The sequence below is a fragment of the Dicentrarchus labrax genome, unplaced genomic scaffold (genome assembly GCF_905237075.1).
Source record: "Dicentrarchus labrax unplaced genomic scaffold, dlabrax2021, whole genome shotgun sequence".
NCBI classification, from domain to species: Eukaryota; Metazoa; Chordata; class Actinopteri; family Moronidae; genus Dicentrarchus; species Dicentrarchus labrax.
In genome coordinates this window covers 756,147-774,052 of record NW_026136730.1, presented here as the reverse complement: position 1 = coordinate 774,052, position 17,906 = coordinate 756,147, and the positions used below count along the sequence as shown (strand labels likewise).

The 17,906-nt window shown below is 40.4% G+C and overlaps 2 protein-coding genes across 3 annotated transcripts in view; one reads left to right on the top strand and one right to left on the bottom strand.

The window, feature by feature from the left end:
• Positions 1-17,906, top strand: part of LOC127359522 (GTPase IMAP family member 7-like) — a 245,257-nt gene that overhangs the window by 107,606 nt on the left and 119,745 nt on the right. The window contains exon 1 of one of the 2 annotated variants that reach the window (XM_051393444.1): positions 4,526-4,535. The exons of the other annotated variant lie outside the window; for it this stretch is intronic. The gene's annotated coding sequence lies outside the window, so the exon portion shown is untranslated. Of the gene's footprint in view, positions 1-4,525; positions 4,536-17,906 lie in introns of those variants that run through there. 2 annotated transcript variants of the gene reach the window in all.
• The window catches only part of LOC127359474 (nebulin-like), a 52,034-nt gene that overhangs the window by 29,996 nt on the left and 4,132 nt on the right, over positions 1-17,906 (bottom strand). Inside the window, exons 4-29 of the mRNA XM_051393258.1 lie at positions 16,911-17,012; positions 16,687-16,797; positions 15,754-15,864; positions 14,912-15,022; positions 13,695-13,805; positions 13,490-13,603; positions 12,879-12,989; positions 12,589-12,699; positions 11,937-12,047; positions 11,535-11,645; positions 10,581-10,691; positions 10,366-10,476; positions 8,731-8,841; positions 7,800-7,907; positions 7,584-7,694; positions 7,354-7,464; positions 6,132-6,242; positions 5,705-5,815; positions 5,293-5,403; positions 4,398-4,508; positions 3,353-3,463; positions 2,790-2,897; positions 2,553-2,663; positions 1,795-1,905; positions 1,542-1,652; positions 511-621 (exon numbers count right to left, since the gene is read on the bottom strand). Of these exons, the coding sequence (XP_051249218.1) occupies positions 511-621; positions 1,542-1,652; positions 1,795-1,905; positions 2,553-2,663; positions 2,790-2,897; positions 3,353-3,463; positions 4,398-4,508; positions 5,293-5,403; positions 5,705-5,815; positions 6,132-6,242; positions 7,354-7,464; positions 7,584-7,694; positions 7,800-7,907; positions 8,731-8,841; positions 10,366-10,476; positions 10,581-10,691; positions 11,535-11,645; positions 11,937-12,047; positions 12,589-12,699; positions 12,879-12,989; positions 13,490-13,603; positions 13,695-13,805; positions 14,912-15,022; positions 15,754-15,864; positions 16,687-16,797; positions 16,911-17,012 (2,874 nt within the window). The remainder of the gene's footprint in view (positions 1-510; positions 622-1,541; positions 1,653-1,794; positions 1,906-2,552; positions 2,664-2,789; positions 2,898-3,352; positions 3,464-4,397; positions 4,509-5,292; positions 5,404-5,704; positions 5,816-6,131; positions 6,243-7,353; positions 7,465-7,583; positions 7,695-7,799; positions 7,908-8,730; positions 8,842-10,365; positions 10,477-10,580; positions 10,692-11,534; positions 11,646-11,936; positions 12,048-12,588; positions 12,700-12,878; positions 12,990-13,489; positions 13,604-13,694; positions 13,806-14,911; positions 15,023-15,753; positions 15,865-16,686; positions 16,798-16,910; positions 17,013-17,906) is intronic.

The window sequence follows — 17,906 nt, the reverse complement described above, 5'->3', positions numbered from 1 at the left end:
GTTTCTAAATTTCCTTCATCTTCACTCTTGTGAACAGTTTTAACTCCTCAGGCCTTTGAAATTAATTAAAAGAAACCCACGAGAAGGAAAATAATACAGTAACACTTTATCTTAAGGTGCACAAATTCACCGTTAAGTAGCTGTTTATTAGGTGAATATTAGTAGCATATTGGCTCTTTATTAGTCATTATAAAGCACGTATTAATGCCTAATCTGCAGGAATATATTCTGCAACTACTAGGCCCTTAACTAAAGGTTTTCCATCAATAATCTCCTAATTACTGCTTATTGATATTGCAATAAAGATCTTAAGATGCCTTGCTCAGCATGGGCCTCATTATACTCATTCTCCTTTAATAACACTTAATAAATGTGGTTTATTCTTACGTAACAAAACACAAAACTACCTGATGGAGCTTTAACCTCACTTATCTTCACACTCTGAGCTGTCTTATTTATGCACTGTATCTATTCACGCGTGGATTTATTGGCTTTATCCTCTTATCTCACCGTGCTCTGCAGCTCAGAAACACTTTTAGCAAACTGAGTCTCAGCGGTTTCTGGCAGCTGGGAGTAGAAGCTCTGAGAGAGGCTCTTCATCCCGTTCTCTTTGTACTTGTTCTACAACCAGAGACAGAAAAACATACAGATCATAATTAGTAATAACATGATATTAGCAAGAAACAGCTTGACTGTTTTTTTAATGACTGCAACTGGAGTTTATGCCAAAGTCTGATACATGTTTAATAATAGCTACCACTTTTTTTTATCCATGTGAGAAGAACTGAGAGCTCCACAGAAACAGATGGACTCAAAACAGAAAGAAAAGTCACTCATTCATAATAGATTCAGCCATTCATAACTAAACACAGCAGCAGTCTGTTCTCCTCGCACCTCACACATGTTCTCCTCGCACACCTTCAAACCTCAGAGAGGCTAACAGGCTACGAGCTGCCACAGAAAGCAATGTGACGTTCCTGCCATGAAGATAAATCACTGCCAGAGATGCCGGTTTGTGCCAGATGACTCTTGTTAAAATAAATCATCGTTTCACTTTTGGAAGTTTCACATCTTCTGTTGTCTAACGGTTGATGTGAGGTTACTTTTAAATCAGTGCTGCAGCTGAACAGATGCCTTGTGTCCTCTGATGAGCTTTCATGTTATTAAGTTTGTCACTAATGTCACATAATAAAAAATGAATCATCTTAAGGACAACTGAACAAACTCCACCTTCCAACAAAGGCCATGAGATGTGTCTGAAAGCAAAATGTATAATCTGCCCATCAGTGTATAATCAGCTAAATATTGTAATCATTATGTTTTTCTTACCTTAGAATGAGATGTTTTTTATCTACAGACTCCAAACATGCCATGTTTCTACTGTAGCTGTTTCTTCTTCACACTAGGAAGGAAGCACCCTACAACTACAACGGTAGATGCCACTAAATCGTACAGACTGGACCTTTAAGTGAAACCTGTGCTAACAGTTAAATACATGGGGAGATGGTAGGGGAGTAACGGAAGAGTGTTTTTGCTCTCACTTGACTCTGCATGTCGGTGAGCTCTCGGGCAAACTGGTTCTCCAGAGTGTCAGGCATCTGGTGGTAAACTGGACACGACAGCTCCTTCTTACCGGCCTCTTTATACAAGATCTACAGGACGTACAGGGGACAACACAGAGACACTGATTCAGAATAATACAACAAACCTGTGATAATGCTGAAACATACAAAAAACACTTGTGGTTAAGAAGGTTTGAATGTTTTAGCTCCTCCGCATGATATACGTGTATACCTGACTCTGGAGCTGTGACGCCTCTTTGGCGTGTTGCGTCTCCAGAGTTTCAGGCAGTCTGTGATACAGAGACGTTGCTGTCTGCTTCTTACTGGCCTCTTTGTATTTAGCCTGGAAGACACAAAGAGGAACCAGATTCAGGTTAGAAGTCAGGATTTTGTTCTGTTGATCAGTCCAACACAGTTAAATATCAAACTATTTGCCATAAAATCTCAATAAATAGTTTTTCTTTTGGTCATTTTGCCTTTATTTGATAGCGAGGTAGACAGGAAGTGCAAGGAGGTCCCCACCTGGAACCAACCCTGGGATGTTATAACGTATCTTAAACTAGGCCACTGGATCCCAGTAAATTTAGTGTCTATGTTATCCTCCTTCGCCTGAATGCCACATTATTGATGCTGCACACAAAATTATGAAAAAGAGGCTTTGGCTGGATTTTGGGTGCAAGTTTAGCTGCTTCATCAACCCAGTCACAGAAAGAGCAAATGTAAATCCATCAGGAGAGAAATCTGGAATGATGAAAAAACATTATTATCTTTCAGAAAAGTGTCATCACTATCCTATGTTCTGTTACATCCCTGTCATCTCTGAACATAATCCTTGATTTATTTAGTAAATCTGAGAAAATTACAGACTTTATCCTGTGTGACTGTGCTGCTTGAATGTGCTCAATCATATGAGGTCTGCAGGTGATTCTGTTTTACTGTGAATCGACCGCACAGTGAATACTCAGCACACAGACAGCAGCCTGGACCCACCTCACTCTGCATTTCTGTCAGCTCTTTAGCATGCTGGCTGTCGATGGTGTCGGGGATCAGAGAGTACAGGTTGACGCTCATCTCTTTCTTACCATCTTCTTTGTACTTGACCTTGTATTGAAACAAGACACAGCCAGAAGGAGGAGAGTAAGACGTTACCAAATAAATCTCTAAATGAAAGCCAAAGTTGTGGACGATGGGATGAAACAAACAGGTTCACACATATGACAGTCATACCTCACTGAGCATCTCTGTCTGCTCTCTGGCAAACTGAGTGTCGATGGTTTCCGGCATCAGGTGATACAGACTGGAGGCGTCTTTCTTTGAACTCTGCTTGTACTTCAGCTGCAGTGCACACGATCAAACCACCATTGCTTTATTCGGTTCAGTTCAATCAATACATGTATACAATGAAAACAGCACGAAGAACAATAAAACAAATCGACAGCTGAGGAAATGTGCTTCTTTTGGTGTTTACTGTGGTATATATCTCATCAATGGATCCCATATGGATCCCATCAAGCTCAGGTTTGAGGTTGAGGGAGAGGGTTTGGTCAGGTATACTTTTATGAGCCCGTACAAAAGCTTTACTTTCTGAACAAAGCTGCAAAGTTCTTAAAGGTTTCCAAACTTACACTTTCTTTATGGGCAGATTGAATAGTCCTGTGATTTTCAATAAGGTGTCTGATGAAGACAGCTGGACAGATGTTGGCTGTTTTGGTTGGTTCTGCTGTGTGTGTGTGTGTGTGTGTGTGTGTGTGTGTGTGTGTGTGTGTGTGTGTGTGTGTGTGTGTGTGTACCTGACTCTGCAGCTGTGAAGCCTCTTTGGCGTGCTGTGTTTCCAGAGTCTCCGGTAGAGTCGAGTACAGAGAGCTCGTCACTCCTTTCTTCCCTGCTTCTTTGTACTTCATCTGAAACAGAATGCAAACCAAAACTAAACGTATTGCTTCAGACTGGTTTCAAACCTTCAACTGCTTAGAGAGGTCATCAGCATCAATAATAACCCCCGGGGTTTAATGTGGTCATCGGGACTCCACATGTGCACAGGCCTGCTGTCTCTGAGTCTCTGCACCAGATGCTACAGTATCCGTCATTTTCCTATTCAGCTGAACATAGCTGTGAAACCCGGAGAGATTGATTTCAGTGCTCATGTAAGAGAGACAGAAGCCGTGTTTACATTCAAATGTATTGCACATTTTAGTCAGCCGAACCAACCTAATGTCACCAAAATGTCAGATGATTCATGTAAATTAGTCAGCTAGTTAGCTAGTATTCTGCATCAGCTATCAGATGCAACAAGCTCCCTAACAATTGATGTGTATTAGCTAGCTAGTTAGAAGTTTTAGTAACATAAGCTACTTTAAAATGTGACTGTATATAGGTCGCTTTTGTCTTGGTTCAGTTAGTTCATCGTAATAAGCAGTAAGCAACTAAGTTTGCTTCTAAGTCAAGTCAGTAAGTCAATTCTCCAGTCGGAAAACCAAGAAGAAGAGATCGCAACAAGATGGCGTAATTTACGTCATTTAACATAAATGACGTAGAAACAACACAGAAGCCAGGATTTAAATGACATTTCGGTTTGTTTTATGTAATAATGTGAGGGAGGTTACATTAGAGCTGTGTGGATCATGGATGGATGTATGGATGTATCATAGAGCCATGAGAGTGATGAGGAGACTGATCACGTCAACTTATCACAATATGTTGATGGAAACACAGTTACTGACATATACAGTTGTGTCATCTGCGTAACCTGATTCAGACTTTTCTGCTGCTTTCTAGCGCTACAGGATTTTTAAACAAAATACTTCAGCAGGACTTCATTCATGAATTGATTCTCCTCACCTCACTCTGTAGCTCAGAGACAGTTTTAGCAAACTGAGTCTCAGCTGTTTCTGGTAGCTGAGAGTAAAAACTCTGAGAGAGGCTTCTCTTTCCGTCTTCTTTGTACTTGTTCTGGAGACGATGGAAACAAAAGAGATGAGTTTGACCTATAAACAAGGCAGGATTCTCAGGTACTAACATAAACAGCAGGGGGTACAATAGCATTCATAGCAGGGGTGCACAAACTGCAACAGCAAACACAATTTATTAATCTACACCTGAATATTGAGCAGCTCCACTATGAGACCCCAAAAGGTTTGTTTTCCTCGTGCCGCATAAAAACTGGTACAGATCTGATATGCCATTTCTCTCTGGTCACAGATCAGATATTGTTAATGACTCTTCTCCAATGCACGTTACAAACGGACTGTGATACCCCTTTGATCCCGTCTCTGATGCTAATCTGGCCTCTGATGAGTGTCTAAGGTATAAAAACATCAGAGAGCATTGGATAATGGGGAAGTGATTATTTATAACTAATCAAACAGCATTCGTACAGCAGCTCTCTCTCTCTCTGCACTTCAGCTACTTTGAGGAGGCATTGGCTCTCAGCTGAGGCACATCCTTAATCTTTATTTAATCTCACTCCAAAATGTTTGAGGGTGAAGAAGAAGACGTATGATTACCCACATTAGTATAACTTTTTTGTTTAGATGCACATTTTTATAGTTCCAGGCTAATCACAGTGCTAAATCAGTGCACAAGACAAATATAAACAGTATCTCTCTCTACAAATCATTAAATGAGAGATATATTATCAAGTAATGAAGAAACATGTAACACGATGGGATGTTATGTTAAAATCTAGAAATATCTTTATCCAAGTTGTGTGACCACTGGCCTTTTTTTTATTTACCTCGCTCTGCATGTCAGTCATCTCTCTGGCGAAGCTGGTCTCTGACGTGTCGGACAGGGTGGAGTAGAGTGAGCTGGACATCTCCTTCTTTCCGCTTTCCTTGTATTTGATCTGGGAAATAGCATCAGAGGAAGATGGGTGATTGTTATTCCAACTAGCTCAACTTGTTTTTCTGATAACTTAAGATCAAGGTGTCAGACGATTAAAATATACAGTTAAAAACCACCAAGATCTTAAAAGTATACTGTAAAAATGGCTTAAACTGGATAAAAAGTCAATGTATTGTGGCAGTACATAACAAAAAGGGGCGGGGCTTAGGAAGGGTTAATTAGGAACATATTCTTGATTCCCACCTCTGGGCTACACTGGAAAACTGTCCTCAGATAATAGCAGAAGAAAACACCATGTTTACCTCACTGAGCAGCTCTGCAGCTTCTTTAGCGTGCTGCGTCTCCATGGTGAGGGGCAGGAGGGAGTACAGGTTCGTATTTACCTCTTTCTTACCAGCCTCCCTGTACTTGGTCTGCAGATTGACATGAACACAGTTACTTTGTGCAACACACTCCAATGCAGCCTCTAATGACTTCTGTCCACAAGGAGTTTAAATAGGTTTAATTAAATTAGTTCAAAATATAATCACTTACATGTTGTTTGCCTTATTAATCATCATGAGTCCAGATCAATCTCAGGTTTTAGAATCAAAGCACAGACGTCAATGGAAATATAATCTTTTGATTTCTTTTTGACCTCTGATCATCAACACACAGACACAGAAGAACAAGAACACTTCTCATTGTCCCTGGTTCAGATAAAATAATATTTAAGATCCAGCTCTGTACCTCGCTCTGCAGCTCAGACAGCTCTTTGGCCAGCTGTGTCTCTGTGGTCTCTGGCAGCTGATGGTACAAACTGCTCTGATTCTTCTGCTTCAGACCTTCTTTATACTTCACCTGCAGGAGACAGGAAGTATAAAACTATAAAGAACTATAACATAAAATAAAAACAGGAAAATAATACCCAGAATAAACATTTTCTGAAATATTGTTAAAAGCAGGTTCAATAAAAATTGTTAAATGGATTAACTTTATTCTTATTCTCACAATATGATATATGAATGAATATGATTGGATTTTGATACTTGTGGTAATGATTTGATTCAAAATGATTCTCGATTCAGTACATAGAGGTACTAATTTCAGGGTCTTCTCTGTTGTGCGTTAAGAGCCTTGCATACTGAATGAGTCATGTCAGGCTTATTCTTCCAAAGTGCGTCCTTCAATGAAAACTGAACTGACTGAATTTCTTGCTGCTCCATTGTACATAAGCTTTAGTTAGCTAGGTAGTTAGCAGCAACGGAGTACCCCGGGAGTCAGCAACCTCAAAAAAAAAAAATTTTTAAATTGATAAAAATCAGTCTGGAGCTGCAAAACATGTTTGAGCCTTATAATGCTAAGAGCTTAGCCAGCAGTGTAGGTGGTGAAAGCGAACAAATCTTTCCACGCACTATTAAAGTCTCTATTTTCCTCTGAGACTTTTCTTATTTTGTATTTGGAAGCCAAGCTAGAAAGACTAGCTATTGAGGTTCAGCATATGATGCACATTTTAGACATATGATAACAATAATCGTTATTGATTTCTATATAATCTGTTGCCACAGGAGAGGGGCTATAAAGCTGCATATGGCTCCGGAGCTACCCCTGGACTACCCAGTAGACACACTGCCTGCTGCAACTGAGTTTGACAGAAGCCAGAGAGGGCACACGGCAAGTCAACAGTCAGAAAACAGGAGAAAATTGAAACTGTACTTGATCGAAGACGAAAAAAGATTTGTAGATCGTAATTTTAACATGAATTGTTTTCCCACATTTGAAGTTATCAGCAGATTCAGACATATTCTTTTTAAGTGCAGGGGGCTTTAAGACGGGCTTATAACACCAATTATGTAATTTTTTCAAATGAAATGAATCATTCTCTTTCTACACAGCGAGTGGAAGGAAAGACGCTCACACATAAAGGAGGAAGCAAGTAACCAAAGAACCAAGAAAAAACTCATTTGAATACCTCACTCTGCAGGTTTGACACCTCTTTAGCGTGCTGGGTGTCGATGGTCTCAGGCAGCAGAGAGTAAAGGTTGATGCTCATCTCCTTCTTACCATCCTCTTTATACTTCACCTGAAAAAAAACAACAGATTTTTTGATCTGCAGCTTCCTCCACCAACACAAAATCAAGTCGGAGGAGGTTCTTTCTAAAACTGTGAGCCCACAGTAAGTTCTGATTTCTTCGTCGTTACCTCGCTGAGGAGCTCGGAGACTTCCTTGGCGTGGGCCGTCTCTAAGGTCTCAGGCAGCACGTGGAACAGACTGGAGGAACGACCTTTCTTCAGGGCGGCCTTGTACTTCAGCTGAGCACAAACAGGAGCAGAGACAATTATCCATCTATGAAAAGGATAAACGTGTGTTTGTTCCTGCGTGTAGGTGTGTGTGTGGACAATGCGGGCTGTTTTCACCTCACTCTGCAGTTCAGAAGCCTCTTTAGCGTGCAGCGTCTCCAGAGTCTCAGGCAGAGTGGAATAGAGAGAGTTGGAAACGTCTTTCTTTCCCTGTTTGTACTTCATCTAAAATCAATGAAAAAATTATTGTTACGGATTTCAAGGAACAAAATCTGCTGATATTTAATGAACATCAACAAGAAAAACAAGTTCGAGTTGAAGTGGCTTTCACGTCTGCAGCTATTGTGAATTCAGGTAAAACTTTTACTTATCATGGAACAGGCTCTCGAAAACTTTAAAAATGTAATTACATTAACTATACTTAAGACTTAGGCTAAACTGTAGGGCTGTACGTAACAATAATCTGTAACGTGTTGTGTACTGTGAATAAAACTGAATGGGGTATTGGAAATAAGACGCTGTTCTTTGTTGTTTTTTAAAAAGATATTTTTATTTGATAGGACAGGTCAAGATAAACAGGACGACATGCAGCAAAGGGCCATAGGTTGGATTCATCCCAGGCTGCTGTGTTAAGGACTCCTTACACCTACATGGGGCGCGTGCTCTACCAGGGGAGCAGCAGTTTCAGCAGTAAGCATTAACAGCTTCACATTACGTAATAACCTCTCTATATAGCAGTTTTCATTATAAGTGGCAGAGTCCGCCACCGCCATGCTGGATTTAAATTACCTTCACCCTCAGAAGGACATCGTCGGTAAACAATGCAGTGTGTAATCTAGCGTTAGGGCACGGTCACACATTCGCCTCGCACTGACTTCCATTCTGTGCTGTAGTATTAAACATCCGCTGTTACCACCAGCGACCAAATTAACCCAGGTTACAACTTTAATGTTGTAATACAATGGAATGGAACATTCTGCTCATTTCTGTTGTCTTGGGGTTCACTCTCAGCACTGGTTTCTTCCTGTTTAGAAAGAGAAGTCCTCACCTCGCTCTGCAGCTCAGAAACAGTTTTAGCAAACTGAGTCTCTGTGGTCTCTGGCAGCTGACTGTAGACGCTCTGTGAACGGCTTTTTATCCCATTCTCCTTGTACTTAGTCTGTAAAAGAGAGAAAATCAAAAATACAAAGTGTTACTTCTCCGTAAGGTTCAGTTTAATCACTTTATTTCTCAGGTAGGTTGTCTTTCTGTCTTTCTAACTCATTAAAAATTCCAGAATATGCCAATTTTGTCAATTTCTAAAAAAAACGTCTCTTCCGTCACTGTAAAGTCCATCCTCAGTGTCTGTGCACTGGTGGATGGACTTTCAGCAGATGCACATACATCATTCTGTCCACTGAACATCTGATTTCTGACTGGAGGAGACTTTAAGTAACAGAAACTGTGACCTGTCCCTCAGTAAAAACACTTTGCATCTACCACATGAACCTCTTTTTCTATTAATAGCAAAGCTAACATTGTGGCTCTCATATTTATTTCTCTTCGTTGTCATTATGTATATTTAAAGGTTTTCTTTTCATTATCTGTGTTTGATGAACACGTCTTTGTGTCCTCACAGACCGACGCTGATGCTGAGCCGAGCCTCATTAATCTGGACTGTATCTGTACGACATTGTTGGAAATGCAAATGAAAGGCTGCAGCGTAGATAACCTCTTTGATCCCTTTTTGATGATAATCACACTTGTGATGACCAATTCCTGATAAAAACCAGCAACGATAGAGCCGATAACACCGCAGCTTTCTGCAGTTGTTTAAATTCTGAACACCTTCCTGTTCTTTAAGGACTGTGGTCAACGCTCAATGTTACATCAGTCTCATTTCATCTCAAGATCATTACAGCACCTGATTTGTCTATTGATTAAAAATGTATATTGGTTTCATTCACAGCTTTATGTTTATTAAAGGTATATACTTCATTAATGTTGGTTGTAGTAATAGACTGCGTATAAAGATGGACCACATGTCTCCACTTCCTCCTAAAGATGCCCCTATGGAAGATAAAACATGAAAACATTAAAGTTCCCTCTAAGGTGCTAATCCTAACCATAACCCTAAAATGTTTCGCCATCAGCTGTCACATGAAAGCCCCCTTTTTATGGCATCAAATAACAAATTAAAACTAAACTCACCTGAACCTGAACATACATACAGTGTGATAAGAACCACGCAGTCTGAAATGACCAACCACAACATACACAAAACGTTTGATTTCTCTGTAGGGTTGTGTGGTCAGAGACTAACCTGTCAGTGGCAAAACAAGCACCTTTTAATAGAAGTATGTTAACGGTGTGCAAGGATTACATTGCAACCTGCAACCTTTCGATCACTCAAAGCGCTTTTACAAGACATGCCACATTCATCCTTATATATACAGTGATCACAAACTGAAACTAACTCATTCATACACCAATGCACAGCATCGGGAGCAATTTGGGGTTCAGTATCTTGCTCAAGGAGATGCAGCAGGAGGAGCCGGGGATCGAACCCCCAACCTTCTGCTTAGCGAACAACCCGCTCTACCTCCTGATAGCCACAGCAAATCTCCTGTCTCCTATCATACATCAAGCACAGCCCAGTATGTCATAAGAAGAGATGATGTCTGATTCTGATGAATGTTGGTACCTCGCTCAGCATGTCAGTCATCTCTCTGGCGAAGCTGGTTTCTGAAGTGTTAGGCAGAGTGGAGTAAATGGAGGTGGACCGCTCCTTCTTCCCGCTCTCCTTGTACTTAATCTAGGAAAAAAATACACATTGAGAAACGCACACAATCTTGACAGAGGCAGACTGATGCTCGTCCTGTACGTCCACAGTATTTGAAGACTCAGGTTGCTCTGTACCTCACTGAGCAGCTCTGTGGTCTCTTTAGCGTGTTGAGTCTCCAGGGTTTCAGGCAGAAGAGAGTACAGGCAGGTATTCACTTCTTTCTTTCCCGCTTCTTTATACTTTGCCTGCAGAGACACCAAACATAACCTTTATGCTGTTAAATGTTACTTCTCTCAGCCAATTACAGCTGCATGCCTCTTGTCTGTATGTATGAATTAAAATTCTAAAATATTAAATATGTTGTTAATTGTACTGTAGTGGACTTTAAACTCTTGAGATTTAGAAAGTTGAGGTTTGATTAACACTAAAACCCAATTAATACTGTAAACAGGTGTCTAATATTTGAAATTATATAATGTGTTATTAACTCATTCTCCCCCTTTAAAGTTTCTTGAACCAATAATTAATGGCCTGTTTAATTGACTTTAAAACACCTTAATTTAGATATTTTAAAGGAATACATTTATATTTAATTTATGTGTTTAACTGTTTTCTTGTGCTAATGTGTCAAACTTCACTGTACACAACATAAAATATGAATAGAACTGTTTTAAAATCTATAACGTGTAGTTTTCAGTCACATGGTAGTGATCTATCAAATAAAGTAACTCCGGCCTCTGCCTTCAGAAATGAGACATTTTGGGTTTTAGTGGTTTACCGTGAAAGCTTTGGGTGAGTGAGAAGTGATGCTTCAGAGAGCTGAAGTAGTTCAAACTGCTGCCTGAGAGCATCTCCACAGAATACAGTTCTACACTCTCACAACAGAACAGCGTATTTAGCACAATCCTCTTCATCTCAACAGCTTTTACAAATGTCTACATTTTACTTCATGCTCCTGGGAAAACACACATGATCATCTCAGTGCTCTGTCGGTAACGTGGCTAAACAAGGAGTTGTTTTAAGGATAAAAGTTGAACATGTTGTTTATGTTGTGTTATTGAGAAGAACCGTGGTGTCATGCTCTGTACCTCGCTCTGCAGCTCAGACAGCTGTTTGGCCAGCTGTGTCTCTGTGGTCTCTGGGAGCTGATGGTACAAACTGCTCTGATTCTTCTGCTTCAGACCTTCTTTATACTTCACCTGCAGGAGACAGGAATGGATCCGTTTTAACCAACACAAAATAGCCGTTACTCAACTATCGGGGCAACAAAATGATCCAAGGAAAGATCTAAAAGTGTGAGTGGAAGTGGAAAGCCCTTTCATAAACTGGTTAGAGGTCTATTGCAATCAGAGATAATGACAACACTTTTATTCACTAACGTATACAATGTCCAAAATGAATGTTTTCATATTAACTAATGTAATTGTAAAGACAATATGACGTTTTTACTGTAGCCCTATTTCAAACAACAAGGTAACTCATTTGAATACCTCACTCTGCAGGTTCGACACCTCTTTAGCGTGCTGGGTGTCGATGGTCTCAGGCAGCAGAGAGTACAGGTTGATGCTCATCTCCTTCTTACCATCCTCTTTATACTTCACCTGCAATAACACAAGGATGATAATACACAGACACATTGAAGGCCTATTTAAGCGACACAAAATATATCTCACCATTACATTTTACAACAGAACATAACATAAAAATCACAGTTAATATCAGCTCAGCGTACTTTATCAGCGAACTGGCCACCCCTAGTGCCACCCCATTATCCTTCGCTCTTCCACCCACCCACACTGTCTTTCACAGGCTGTAGTGGGCTCCATTTTAAAGTTACAGTGAACATACTGGTACCCCATGAAACTAGATTACCTAACATTTCATGCTAAGATGATAGGAAGAGGCTCCAAAGTTCCTGACCTTAAGATATCAGAATGAAATGGGTTTGATGAATACCCACAAGCCTCCCTTTAATAGTTAATATTTCTGCATACTGGAGTCAATAAACTGTGGTGGAATTGGAGAAATTGGGAATAACTGGACAGCTGAGACACGTACTCGATGCCACCCCTGCATAAGTGCCCCATCTGTGCAACCCAAAACTGAATTTATTGACCAGCATTAATGTCCCTGTGGTTTTACCTCACTTAAGAGCTCAGACACTTCCTTGGCGTGAGCCGTCTCTAAAGTCTCCGGCAGAAGGGAATAGAGGCACGAGTTCCCGCCCTTCTTACCCGCTTCCTTGTACCGCATCTAAAAATAAAAACACACTTTAACGTACTGTAGGTTTTTAAAACATGTGCACAAAAGTCTCTGAGGATCAGCAAACATTAAAGGAGAGAATGTTTAATCTGCTCTTTATAAGCAAACAATAGCCCAGTGAGGCTTTTCTCTGAGCACTGATTATATTCATTACTGTAAGACGTTCTCACCTCGCTCTGCAGCTCAGCAACAGTTTTAGCAAACTGAGTCTCTGCAGTCTCCGGGAGCTGAGAGTAGAAACTCTGAGAGAGGCTCTTCCTGCCGCCCTCCTTGTATTTACTCTAAGAGAGGGCAAAACAATCTGTCAGCAGTTTGCAGTGAAGTTACTGTGTGTTATTTATTGACATGCTTTGTTTAAAGGTCCAGTGTGTGACATTGAGGCAGAAATGGAATATAATATTAATAGGTATGTTTTAATTAGTGTATAATCACATGAATATAAGACAAGTTGTGTTTTTATTACCATGGAATGAGTTTTCTGGATTTATTATCTTATTGTTCTGTATCATTTTGACAATACCAGATGTGTTTCCTTCTTAAAATATAAAAATCATCACAGCCGACCCGTGAACATGTCATTATTTCTTCAGGCAAACTAGCAAATAGCAAAACTATTGAATATTGTCATTATTTTGGACATTTTATGACCTAAATCATGAATTGCTTAATACAAACACAAATTTCAGGCTGTTTCTGACCAAATTCAATGAACCATAAGCTCCAAGCATGATGTAACATGGGCCGAATGATGACTTCACCATTGGCACACAGTGTGTTCTACCTCGCTCTGCATCTCAGTCATCTCTCTGGCAAACTGGATCTCTGTGGTGTCGGGGAGCTGAGAGTAAAGAGAGGAGGGAGCTCCTCTAACCAGCACCTTCGGGCGATAGTTCACCTGAGACAGAGAGAGAGTGAGAGTGTCGTTGGTTGCAATGACAGGTTAAGACGACATTTCCCACAAACCCTGTGGCTCTCCGCTCATGTACCTCACTCTGCATCTGGGACATCTCCAGAGCGTGTTGTATCTCTGGAGTGTCGGGGAGCTGGGAATAGAGGGAGATCGAGGCCTTTCTCTTCCCATCTTCTTTGTACTTTTTCTGAGACAGAAAGAGAACAGACTGTTTTCAGCATCCTGTGTTCACGACACAAGCTTTTAAAATGATAATGAATGAACTCACCTTAAGCAACAGGAGCACGGCCGGTACGTAACTTTATCATGCAGCATTGTGTTACAGATTTCTCCTGAACTTTAAGTTAATAAATTCTGCCACCAGTGAGTGATCCATTCAAACACCACAATTCAACTAAAGCTCTTTTCAGACGGGGAGCGACTGACAAGCCTTGTAATTCATTTTCAATGAGTGGCAAGCGGGAGGCGTGGACAGTCTGACAGGGGGTGCAGTTGTGCTTCTCTCACGCAATGCCCGCCCACTGCTGGAGTTGAATTAGATGGATTACATGGCTGAGCATCGACACAATACTGGATGCAACTTCAGTTTTAATTTAAGCTAGGCAATAAAGTTATGGCTAAGGCATCAAAGACAGGTTTACCACCAATTATCAGTAGTTCACAGAAGCCGTTTTCATGGTTACCATGCATTAAGTCTTCATCTCAGCAAAAAGAAAAATCCTCTTTGGGAACTTTGGGATCCAAGGAAGCAAACAAAACTACTCAGTTTGAGACAAACAACCAAAAATAAACTCAAGTGATGCCTTTTTGACTTTTTGGCTCGTTGTCGGGGGTTGGAAAGCTAACTGACCGAGTGCTCTCTGGATGAACTGGGTGTTTTTTACCGGTGAGTTAATGTGCACTTTTGGTTTAAAACGCCAGCATGCTGGTTGATGTAAAATGCATCAGTACTGGTGCTCCAATGCAGGAAAGTCGCCACAGACTCCAGATTTAAAAACTCTACACTGCGACATGCAGAGGGATTTACCTGGTGGTGAGGAGGCTTAATCAGCATTGTCTTTGCAGCGGATGTTCATTTATATATGTAAGAGTGCAGCTCTCCAGCTTTAAATAAGACTTCTGTGTTTACTTTCTGTATGTAATTCATTAGCGGTGGGACGTCGCACATCTTCATCAAACCTGCAGCTGCTGCATAAATCAAACCGTGTGTCGATGCCCAGACTGGAGTTAACTGATGAAATATGTTGAAACACAGCTGCCATATAAGTCAGAGTGATTTTCATGTTTGAGTACCTCGCTCTGAAACTCGTGGACCGCCTTGGCCAGCTGCATCTCAGCAGTTTCAGGAAGCTGAGAGTACAAACTGATGCTCATCTCCTTCTTCCCTTCCTCCTTGTACTTGTTCTGAGGAGCAGAGAGGGTTTCAGTGTGATGACATTTTAATAGAGTCTGGAGTTTCCTTTAAGCTATCAACCCTGCCACAAACTGAACTTTGAACTCTTAATTATTTCTTCTTTTCTATTCTTTTTTAAAATATTCTATATTGATTGTTTATTAATTTTTGTTTTTCTGATGCTCACAGTACAAAAGAGAATTCAGATTTTATTCAGATTTTCAGGTCAAATTAAGATATCATCCATCCATCCATTTGTCTATCAATCCTTCCATCCATCAACACATCCTCCATTTTCCAGTTCATCCAGTCTTCATAATACATCCACCTACCTCAGGTGCATCCATATATTCATCCATTAACATCCCTTTCGCCCTTGATCCATCTATCATAAATTCAACCTTTCCTTTTCCATTTTTCTCCCCATCTTTTATCCGTCCTTTAACAATCGTTCCACTCATCCTCTCATATATTCAGAAATCCGTGATCCATCCATCATCTCTTTTCATTTATGAAAAACATTGTCCATTTATCCATTCACTCATCTGTCCATCATCGATCCATTCATTCATTCATCCATTCTTTCCCTATTTATTATTTATGCATCCATCCATTTGTCTGTCAATCCATCCATATGGCCATTTACCCATCCATCTATCATTTATTCATGTGTCCCTCCATAAATCTATCATTCATCCATCCGTCCATCCACTCATCCATCCGTCCATCCGTCATGTCTGACCTCACTCAGTAACTCCGTCAGCTCTTTGACAAACTGGGTCTCTGTGGTTTCCGGCAGCAGAGAATAAAGAGAGGAGGAAATCTCTGTCTTCACATTTCCTTTGTATTTAATCTGAAAAACAAAAACACACAACTTTAGCCACGTTTCCACCGCAGGAACCTTCCCCAGGGACCTAGAAACATTGGGAGGGACTCTTCCCACTGCAGGGGTCTAAATTAAGTTCCAGGGACATTATTTTACCCCTCAGAAAGTCCCTGCTCGGGCGTTGCTATGCTGGTGTGGCTTGCAGCACTGAACACTGACTGGTTGAGTACTCACAGCATTTTATTTCAGCCCCCATTTAAAAAAATCTGCAGCCACAATTGTTCATTTTGCTTCGATGCATCAACATGGGGGTTTATAGAAGAAAGCATATGACAGATCAGACGGAAAACAGCCGTCGCAGACTAAGTTGCTTAATCTTAGTGGGTCTGTAGACTCCAGTGGAAACGCAGACAACAACAGGCTGAAGAAACCTTTTAGTTCCTTGAAGTTTCTGTTTTAAACGTTTTGGGTGCTTTTGGGAGGAAATGCAGCATTCATCAGTCCTATAATCATGTTTTATGGCCACTATTAGCACTCTAAAACCAATAAAAAAAATAATCTGATCATTACAGGAACAGTATTTAGAGGCTAACATAACTTACTCTCAATCTAGGAGAGTTCGCTGGAGTATAATAGTTAGCTTTGGCTGTACGAAGCAGTTCACAGTTTTATTACCACTATTTCCATAGTTTTCCACATTTTTCCTGTGAGAATACTTTATAATTTTATATTTTATATATGTTGCTTCCCTTATAGAGCAATCATGTCAATGATCGACTGCTCTCAATGCCGTCTGTAGTTCACAGGTTCACAAACTGATAAAATCCTGGTGCACTGAAGTGAAACTACCTCACTCTGCAGCTCTGAAGTCTCTCTGGCACGTTGAGTCTCAGGAGTCTCTGCCAGGATGGAGTACAGAGACATCGACGCTTCCTTCTTTCCCTCCTCTTTGTACTTAGACTGGAAGTTGCACAAAAATGATCAGATTGGTTAAAATTAGAGACTGTGTGGTCCTCACCTCTGTAGGTTAATGTATTATGTCTGAATGAATGTCCTCGAAAGTATGTTCATACCTCAGATATGACAGCGCTGATGTTCTTGGAGTGGATGAGTTCGGCTCCGGGAACAAACAGACTCTGACCCCTCATCTTCTCAAAGTCCTCCTTATACTTCACCTGCAGGGAGGAGGAGTCATGAGAGTGTGTGTGTGTGTGTGTGTTATGTGACTTTAAATTGCATGCAAGCTGAACTTCTGTTGCACTTCTGCTTCATCCCCAGAAGGAATGTTAGTTGTTTTGCAGAGTTTTAGTTTTCAAGCTCAGAGAGGAGTCGTCTCTCCAGGCAGTGCGCAGTATAACTCTCGTTAACTCTAAAACACTAAAAACATCTTCTATTATAACCTACGGTACGTCGAGCATCCACACAATGAAAACAATACTGTTACAAAACTACATGAAAAGAGACAAAATTGCATTTAAAGTTAGTTGAATCTTTTCAGAAGAGCATATGATGAACAAAGAGTCTGTAATGAGCAAATCTACTAAACTTCATTTAGGTCACTGCTGGACTTTCTCCTGATTGGCTCCTTTCAGGGAAGAATGAGTATGAATACCATCAACCCTCTGATTGTCCACTGTCTTACTGTATTGATCAGCTCATCTTTGTAGCTTGGGAAACAAACTTTCTTTTTTATTTTATATAAATTCATCTTTCCTCTTCCTCCCAGAAAACCTTATAAAAATATTGAACATTAAGAGTTTTCTCCTTAAAGAAAACATCTGGAAGAAGAAAGTGATTTTTATATTTTGTTTAAATGGAATGAAAATGTTATATAATTTATATTTTCTGTTTTTGTCCCTCATAATGAACATAACAGGATTGCCTTATATCATATCATGATGTCAGAAGGATGATTTTCTGATGAGGGACTGTGCTGTTTCCTCTCCTCTGCTCGCCTGCTAACTAGTTTTTATTTTTCTTATATCTTACCACTTGGAGGAAATTAGCTGGTACCAAGCAGAGCAAACACACTTTATAAATGGCTATGTGTGTGTGTAGTTGTCAAATAC